This window comes from Austrofundulus limnaeus, unplaced genomic scaffold, assembly GCF_001266775.1.
Source record: "Austrofundulus limnaeus strain Quisiro unplaced genomic scaffold, Austrofundulus_limnaeus-1.0 Scaffold18, whole genome shotgun sequence".
Classification (NCBI taxonomy): domain Eukaryota; kingdom Metazoa; phylum Chordata; class Actinopteri; order Cyprinodontiformes; family Rivulidae; genus Austrofundulus; species Austrofundulus limnaeus.
This window is the reverse complement of record NW_013952420.1, coordinates 1,420,306-1,429,789: the sequence shown is the minus strand read 5'-3', so window position 1 is coordinate 1,429,789 and position 9,484 is coordinate 1,420,306. Positions and strand designations below refer to the sequence as shown.

The 9,484-nt window shown below is 38.6% G+C and overlaps 1 protein-coding gene and 1 long non-coding RNA gene across 2 annotated transcripts in view; one reads left to right on the top strand and one right to left on the bottom strand.

Annotated features, from left to right (window-relative positions):
• Positions 1-6,494, top strand: part of nsmce2 (NSE2 (MMS21) homolog, SMC5-SMC6 complex SUMO ligase) — a gene marked incomplete at its 5' end in the record, with an annotated part of 8,981 nt that extends 2,487 nt beyond the window's left edge. The window contains 3 exon segments of the mRNA XM_014003380.1: positions 3,721-3,812; positions 4,001-4,107; positions 6,133-6,494. Coding sequence (XP_013858834.1) covers positions 3,721-3,812; positions 4,001-4,107; positions 6,133-6,244 — 311 coding nt within the window.
• Positions 6,495-7,891: 1,397 nt separating this feature from the next.
• Positions 7,892-9,484, bottom strand: part of LOC106514193 (uncharacterized) — a 4,868-nt gene continuing 3,275 nt past the window's right edge. Inside the window, exon 2 of the long non-coding RNA XR_001309866.1 lies at positions 7,892-8,092. This is a non-coding gene — a long non-coding RNA (uncharacterized LOC106514193). The remainder of the gene's footprint in view (positions 8,093-9,484) is intronic.

Genomic DNA, 9,484 nt, shown 5'->3' with positions numbered 1-9,484 from the left:
TAAATTTCAGTAAGTGTGTTCAATACTTTTTCCCTGTGCCATCCCACATTATTACAAATAACTTCATTTTTTGGACATTTATGGTTTGATTTCTTTGTAAGTATGGATCACTTGGGTTGTTACCGACATCTGGTGAAAATTTCATGTCATTAGTACCTCTAGTAATATATTTACTGAGAAAAATGGTGATGTGTTCAATACTTATTTTACCCGCTGTATATTTTATGGATGATTGGGCTGATTCACTCTTAAGAAGACATGTTGCTTTGAGCTGACAGACCCCCCCCAGTATGGATGAAAATTATAGCAGGTCTGAAATAAACTCAGCAACTCCCATCAGAAGGAGAAAACACAGGGTGTGTCCTGGTTTTCTGGATAGTTAGTCAGAAGTTAAACATAGTTCCCTTTGATTAATGTTTGTCTTACAACATTAAAGGGCTGAATGTTATAAGGCATTTTTTTAACAAAGTTACAAAGTAAATGATGTGGTGTAAAACTGTATAATTTGCATTGCAGTTACTTCATATCTCTTCCTACCCTTAAAACAAACAAAATCAAATAAATGAAACAGCAAAACATTAAGCCACTGGTTCAGAGATGCTCACATCTAGAGATGGGACGTTTGCGAATGATAGAAAAAAATAAAGCTGCAGACAGTTCAGAGCCGTTCCTAGTTTTATTTATTTCCTCCTCAAGTTTCCTCCCTCAAGCGCAGAGAGAATTGCCCCTCCTCTGCTTTGCCAATGACTCTTTGAAGCAAATAGATATTCAAGATCTGATACCCCTTCAAAGAGCCATTTATCCCATCTGTACTCATCTCCCTTTAGAAAACCAGCTTTGTCATTAGAACCCTTTACCATCAGGCCAAATGTGTCCCCATGGGAAGAAAAGGAAACAAACCGTTAAAAACAAATCCCTCCAAACATTTATACATCCTAACTGAGCTTTTGTCAAGTCAGCGTGGAACACAGACACAGCAGAGACAAAAGAAAAACAAACACAGAAATATTATGTTGCTGGAGTACAATTTAAATGAAACTTATAGAAAGTAATGTACAGCTGATAAACATGAGTCAACCTGATTCAAGATGGCTGACGGAGCCAACTGACCTTAAAGGAATCCATGGTTAGTTGTAACATTAGACTTTATTTGATAAAAAAAATTTAACTGTAAAATAAAGACTAAAAATACTGTAGGCTGTTTAGTTTTTATAATTTTTAAACTAAAAGTAAAAAAATATATAACACGAACAGGTCCATTTTATTTACATGCAAAGCATTCTGGGTAAATGATGACGTGGATAGGTACTCGATGCGAGGCTAGAGAGGAGAAGGTAGAAATGACTCAGCCTGTAACTGAAAATGTGGATGGAGGACAACAGAGCTGCTTCATGGAAGAAGAACCTCAGCTTAGCCTATTAGCTTTAGTGTTAGCCCCAACGCTATCACCATATTAGCTCAGCACTACACATTCTCCTCTCGTCACTGAGGTCCTCCATCCACATGACAGAGAGGGGAACGCAAAAATGACTCAGTCTGCAACTGAAAATATGGATGGATGGACTTCAGTTTAGCTTGTTTGTTTGTTGCGCTAGCACCGAGCTAATACATATAAGGCAATATAGCATCGGCGCTAGCACGAAGGCTAACAGGCTAAGCTGAGGTTCTCCTCCATCCATATTTTCAGTTACAGTCTGAGTCATTTCTACCATTTATGACCTGGAATTGGTAATTCCTGCATTCATCTCGACCCGCGTGGATTGTTGTGGTGGCCTGTTCACCTGTCTGAGCCAGAGGCAGATGAATCGCCTTCGGCTCGTGCAGGGCTCTGCAGCAAGACTCTTAACCCGAACTTCAGAATTCTCACACGTCTCCCCGATCCTTTCAGGGCTTCGCCGGCCCCCTGTTCATTTTCGAGTCATGTTCGGGATCCTGGTACTCACTTTCAGAGCTCTCATTGGCCAGTCGCCTGACTACATTGGGGGTCTTGTCTCCCCTTATAACCCCAGATGTAAACTACGCTCATGGGATCAACATCTCCTGGTGGTTCCCCACACAGGTCTCGGGACCCGTGGTGACCGAGCCTTCTCCTCCGTGGCCCCCAGGCTCTGGAATGAACTTCCTATCCTTCTGCGCATGCTTGAAAGCATTGATTAATTCAAGAAACATCTGAAAACACACCTCTTTAAACAAGCTTTTAACTAACCAATTTCAGCATTTTTCTGCAGCCTGACATTTTAGTGTCTGTTTCACCAAACCCTACCTACTGACTGTACAATTCATCATATTAATATATGTCAAACAGCCAGTATTTTCATCCAAAATCATTTCAATTTATCAAAAATGTATTTTTTTAAAGTGTACCAGTACTGCACAATCTACCCATTCGGAGACCTGCCTCCAAATAATAATTGTAATTTGAATCTAACTTATTTTAAGAACCGATACAGATAACTTTCTCCTTCTAACGGCCGATAACGATAATAACTGATAACATGCCAGGAGATAAGACTAGTCCAAAATGGGTAAGATCATAACATAAACAAGACTAAAAAAAATGACACTAAATTATATTATTTGAAATAAACTCGTAGTAAACAAACATTTCTTAAAATATATCAATCAAAACAATTTCTCAAATGGCCACTTTTTAAATAAGGCACATTAATTATAAAAAAAGACCTTTAACACTGTTCTCAGATTTAAACAAAAGAAAAAAGTCATTCCACAAGTTCAAAACAGATAATTCACCAACACAAGTTATCATGCATCCCTATAAATATGTCAATATGTCAACTAATGGGTAGGTGGTTGGGTTTTTCCAATGGGATGGGGGGTCATTTAGCATATCTGAGAAGACCAGAATTGTCTCAGAAATTGCCACAATTAGATTTGCAATACAGTATCTGTTGTGGTTCAAAAGGTCATCAACGCAAAAAGCTACAACAACTGGGAACGTAGCACTAAGGTATTTAGATCAGAGGTTCTCAAACTGGGATCTGCAAGAGGTATCTTGGGGGTCTTCAAAAAATTTCACTAAATTGTTAATTTGTTTTTATTTTTAAAAATGCATGGAGAACAATGAACTAATAAAACAAACATAATTAACTTAATAAAATATTTATTCCCATGGCATTGTTGAAATGACAATAAATTATCTTTTAAAACAGCATGGGGTTTATGAGGGGGTCCCTGGAATTGGTTCGCCCTTGTAAGGTGCCCCCAGATCCAAATGGCTTGTGAACCCCTGGTTTAGATATGTCATTTTCCTTTTTGTTTTTGAAATAAAAAGGTGTCCTAAGGCTTTTTATTCAACCTGTACATCTGTGCCACAGCTATCCAACATTAGCAAACACAAAAATGGATATAACCCAGCCAGTGTTAAAGATAATGAGCAAAACTGTGATTTGGGAGGAGCTGAGAGTTATCCCCAACAAATACTCTGAGAATGACATTTTGCATTGAGAGTCGACCAAAACAGCTGCAAGTTTGTTGTTTTTTCAAAATAAAATGATTTTAAAACTCTGGTATGAAAGGTGGCGGGTGAAATGCATTCCTTTATATCAGAAGTTTTAGTTTTGAATCTATCACCTCTGACAAACTGCTTTATTCTGTGAAAATAATTTCATCCAAACACACCTCCTTGCTTCCCAACATCTTGCGGTCGTCTCATCAGTGTTCCAGTTCATCATTTGTTCTACCTGCATGTTGTGTTTTTAGCCAATCAGGTGTCAGAGGAGAGCATGGAGGAGCTGGATGATGACATCGCTGTCACACAGAGCCAAGTGAACTTCACCTGCCCACTCACACAGGTAGATTTACACCTGAATGCTGAATTACGATCGCCTTCACTTTGTTTGGGTTCGAGCTTCTCACGTTTTATTCTCCAACATTTCTAGTTTCTCATGTCCACAGAACTTCTGGCTAAGATTTAGCAGCTTAATGTGGTTTTCAGTCTCTGTTGCATTGAACAAACCCTGCCTGTGTGCCTGTCCTCAAGGTGGAGATGGTGAACCCAATGAAAAATAAGAAGTGCAACCACCACTACGATGAAGAGGCGATACTGGACCTGATTAAAAAGAAATCCAACCAGAAGAAGAAATGCCGGTAAGACACAGAATGCTTGGGAAGCTGAGTCAGGGTTTGAACCCATCTGCAGGCTGGATGGGACCAGCAGCAGGCTGCCTTAATTATTAAAGAGTTTTTATTATTTTTCTCCTTTGATGCTGGAGTCAGATTAAGTGTAGATTATCCCAGAGGTGGTATTTATTATGACTCTGACTGAGGAAACACTGTTGGACCTGGAGTGTAGCACTAAACCCAGCTGCTGATTAGGCTAAACCGGTTTATTCTGGAGGCCCCAAATGTTTTTCTGGTCTACCCCAAACTATCTGGTCATCTGGTTCATCAGATGCATATTTTCTTCTCCTCCCCATGACTTTAAAACAATCGCAGTTATATGTACAGGTGCTGGTCATAAAATTAGAATATCATGAAAAAGTAGATTTATTTCAGTAATTCCATTTAAAAAGTGAAACTTGTATATTATATTCATACATTACATACAAACTCATATATTTCAAATGTTTATTTCGTTTAACTTTGATGATTACAAATGACAACAAATGAAAATCTCAAATTCAGCATATCAGAAAATTAGAATATTACTGAAGACCAATAAAAACAAAGGATTTATAGAAATGTTGGCCAACTGAAAAGTATGAACATGAAAAGTATGAGCATGTACAGCACTCAGTATTTAGTTGGGGCTCCTTTGGCCTGTATTACTGCAGCAATGCGGCGTGGCATGGAGTCGATCAGTCTGTGGCACTGCTCAGGTGTTATGATAGCCCAGGTTGCTCTAATAGTGGCTTTTAGCTCTTCTGAATTGTTGGGTCTGGTGTATTGCATCTTCTTCTTCACAATACCCCATAGATTTTCTATGGGGTTAAGGTCAGGAGAGTTTGCTGGCCAATTAAGAACAGGGATACCATGGTCCTTCAACCAGGTACTGGTAGCTTTGGCACTGTGTGCAGGTGCCAAGTCCTGTTGGAAAATGAAATCTGCATCTCCAAAAAGTTGGTCAGCAGCAGGAAGCATGAAGTGCTCTAAAACTTCCTGGTATGTGGCTGCGTTGACCCTGGACCTCAGAAAACACAATGGACCAACACCAGCAGATGACATGGCACCCCAAACCATCACTGACTGTGGAAACTTTACACTGGGCTTCAAGCTACGTGGATGAAGTGCCTCTCTTCTTTTCCTCCAGACTCTGGGACCTTGATTTCCAAAGGAAATGCAAAATTTACTTTCATCAGAGAACATGACTTTGGACCACTCACCAGCAGTCCAGTCCTGTTTCTCTGTAGCCCAGGCAAGACGCTTCTGACGCTGTCTGTGGTTCAAGAGTGGCTTGACACAAGGAATGCGACAGCAGAAACCCATGTCTTTCATACGTCTGTGTGTGGTGGTTCTTGAAGCACTCACTCCAGCTGCAGTCCACTCTTTGTGAATCTCCCCCACATTTTTGAATGGGTTTTGTTTCACAATCCTCTCCAGGGTGCGGTTATCTCTCTTGCTTGTACATTTTTTTCGACCACATCTTTTCCTTCCCTTCGCCTCTCTATTAATGTGCTTGGACACAGAGCTCTGTGAACAGCCAGCCTCTTTAGCGATGACCTTTTGTGTCTTGCCCTCCTTGTGCAAGGTGTCGATGGTCGTCTTTTGGACAACTGTCAAGTCAGCAGTCTTCCCCATGATTGTGTAGCCTATAGAACTAGACTGAAAGACCATTTAAAGGCCTTTGCAGGTGGTTTGAGTTAATTAGCTGATTAGAGTGTGGTACCAGGTGCCATCCATTTTGAACCTTTTCACAAGATTCTAATTTTCTGATATGCTGAATTTGAGATTTTCATTTGTTGTCATTTGTAATCATCAAAATTTAACAAAACAAACATTTGAAATATATGAGTTTGTATGTAATGTATGAATATAATATACAAGTTTCACTTTTTAAATGGAATTACTGAAATAAATCTACTTTTTCATGATATTCTAATTTTATGACCAGCACCTGTATTCCTGCTTGTCCGTGTACACGTCTTCTGAACATGTTTTCTCTCTATCCTCCAGCTGTCCTGTCGTCGGCTGTGGAAACACAGACGTGACCGAATCTGACCTCATTCTGGACCAGATTCTGAGGAGAAAGATCCAGAACAACAAGAGGCAAAGCAAGAAGACATAGTCCTTTACACCATATGATAGAATATTACAAAACCTGTTTAATTAATGCAGAAGCTGTTGGTTTTTATTCTGAGTCCGTTCAAAGAGTTACAGACTCCAGTTAAAGCAAGATGTGTATATTTGTGACGTTTTGTACAAGAAAAAATATGCATCTGAACCTTCCTGAGTTTTAGGATGTTGTTTATTTTTCCACTAGAGTTGGTTTGTAATGTATTTTTTATTGGATGTAAATAAAAGCTTTGTTAAGAGAAGGTCAGTATTTTTCTGTCAGCAATGCAGTGAGCTGTGTGAACCAACAGAGGGCAGCGTTTTCACAACGTCACACAACAAATGATATCAGGATCATAAAGTCATGCCATAGAGAAATCATCACAACTTAATAAAATAGATCCTGTTTTTTTCTATTTTTTTTATTATTGAGGAGCCTTTGATTCCAGGAACAACAAAAGGAAAGCTTGCAGCAGGATTTGTTGTGAAGAGCCGTAAACTAACAGTTCTTTAACCTCTGTGGGAACGCTGTTAGACGTGATTACATTTCCCCCCCTGCAGGTTCACACAGTTCTGAAAGGCCATTGTTCCAAAGACGTGTTGAGATGAAAACTAGGCGAAGCTAATCATTTAATATCCTTGCGTCAGAGGTTTCTCAAAAACAAAAAAAAGAAAATCTGATTGCCTTTTCCTGACAAAGAGGGCATCACACGGCACTGAGAGGATTTTTGACAATGACGAAATTAACTGGCAACAAATGGTTTGGTTAGGATTGACTAATTCGACTTATTTTTTAATTAAATATATTTAATCCTGTGTGCAAAGATGTGGGTATAGTAATTCCTCACTGTAGAGTCACTTTATAAACAGCAGAGCCCTTATAGTCGCAGGATGTAAAGTCATAGTTATTGTACAATGAGGAATAATTCTTTAAACGTTTTTTTGATTTTGTTACCTGTTACTCTCTGCTTTAAGGTGGAATGGTTGTCTGGGATTTCTGTCATTTCCAGGCAGGATTTTATGTTTGGCTGTCAGCTGAGCTCACATCTTGGCACATGAGTGATAGCAAGGCTTGAGTGGGAAGAGGAGATCAAATAAGACTGAACTCTGCTGTGATCCACGCTTTACTTTCTTCCTCTGTTGTCAAAGCCAAGTCCAAAAGGTGCGTCGGTCAGATCTGAAGTGTTCACTTCCTTGTGTTTCATGCAGCTTCTAAGTCGCTTCACTTAACTTCGCTCTTTGAAGCAAATAAAACAGTTCTTTTATTAAACCTGAGCATCACAGGAAGTGCTGGGTTAATAAAGAACAGCCTTGTTTTTCTAAAAATACAGGAGTGCTCTTTTTACGTGTTCGACCAACCATTAACAAAGTGAAGGAAAAAACGCGGCTCAGTTCAGATAAACTGAGCTGTAGATTTCCTGTTGAGCATTATTGTCCTCCTGGTCAGTGGTGATGTGAACTCTGAAGTCCTTTTTAGCACAAGAGTGAAGCAGGTCACACCCACAACAAGTCAGTTAAAGCATTTGGAGGGAAATGTTTAGATAATGTAAGGACATTTTCAAACCAAAATCTCTCTATGGAGGACATATTTATACACTGACAAATCACAACAAAACTTGTCTCAAGGCACTGTACAAAAAACAATAATGAAGCCAGCAGATTGTGTTGAATCACTTCATTAGTCTCCCATCCTGAGCAGCACACTGGTGACAGTGGGAAGAAGGAACTCCCTTTTAACTGGGAGACCTCCAGCAGGACCAGCAGGCTCAGGACGGGCAGCCACCTGCCTCGACCGGCTGGGTTTGAGAGGACAGGAAGGAGGCAGACAAACACAGAGGGGCTGGTCCAGTTGTAGTTTCCACTTTGAGACAAAGAAAACACCTTATTGTTAGAAATAATTACAATAACAAGCATAGTCAAACATGTAACACGTCTCCAAGAGATGTTCATCATTTATGGACAGCCGTTTTATTAAAAATACAATAAATAAATAATGTAATTAATAAAGTATTAATACATATTCCATCAAATACCTAAATGTCCTCGTGAAATAAAACAAAATTAATATATTTTAATACATTTTTAGCATGTCTTTATATTATTTATTTATTGTATTTTGAATAAAACGGCTCTCCATAGTCATTCGTTGGCATCCTTTAAAAAAGAGGGTATGCTGCGTCAAAGATTTTTGCAGCTCTGACTTCAGTGAGCTTGATGTAGGATCCAGCATTTTATGAAATTACCGAGCAGAGACTGAGGATTCTTTAAGATCTCCCCTCAAATATTATCAGAAATGAACAATCCCACGTCTGTCTTCAATTACAGATTTTAACTGTGGAAAATGTGACCCATCATATCGAAATGAGGATTAAGTCAAATTAGGTCAAAATGACCTAATTACATTTTCAGATTCCTGGCTTTAAAAGCTACGTTTTCAACCTGGATCATTCTGATATCAGTTTATCCAGAGATATGACTTAATTTGTCTTGTTGGTTACAATAATATATTACTGTTTGGTCTGAATCCTAATTTTATGTAAATTTATTAATTTGTTTACGTCAATATAAAGAGGGAACCTCAAAAAGTTTTTGTATATTTAGACTTCCCATTTGAAAAGAAAAAACTTTGCTAGCTCACAGGGGAAATTTCAAAAATTTAAGGGATTTGTCCTCCAAATAAGTTTTTTTTTTGTTGCTACTGCTCAAAAAAATGCTTCAAAAATTTTTTTAGGATTATATTTCAGACAGTTCATTCAAATGATACATTGATAAGGCGTTAATTCAATGTATTTTGACAAAATGCAATTTTTGCTAAATCAAAACCTTATATCTGCCCATTTCTCCAAATTCCACTTTTTGACTTAATCCTTGTTTCGATGGGATGAGTCACAAATATTTAAACATAAGAGACCGTCCATCTCACTGAGGGGAGAGGTTGTAGGGGAAATGGTTATTTTGACGATAACCGTATGTTTAAAAGCTGCATTTTACCACACTGTTGCATCACTTTCGACAACAAACACTTCAAGCTGAAAACTCACCGTCTGACCCGACACAGCAAAAACACAAACTCCTTACTTTGATCAAGGGTTTTCTCAGTTTAACTGTTTTTGAATCAATCTCCAGTTCACTTGTGAAATAAACAGTGTGTATACAGTGGGTAAAATAAGTATTGAACACGTCACCATTTTTCTCAGTAAATATATTACTAGAGGTGCTAATGACATAAAATTTTCACCAGATGTCGGTAACA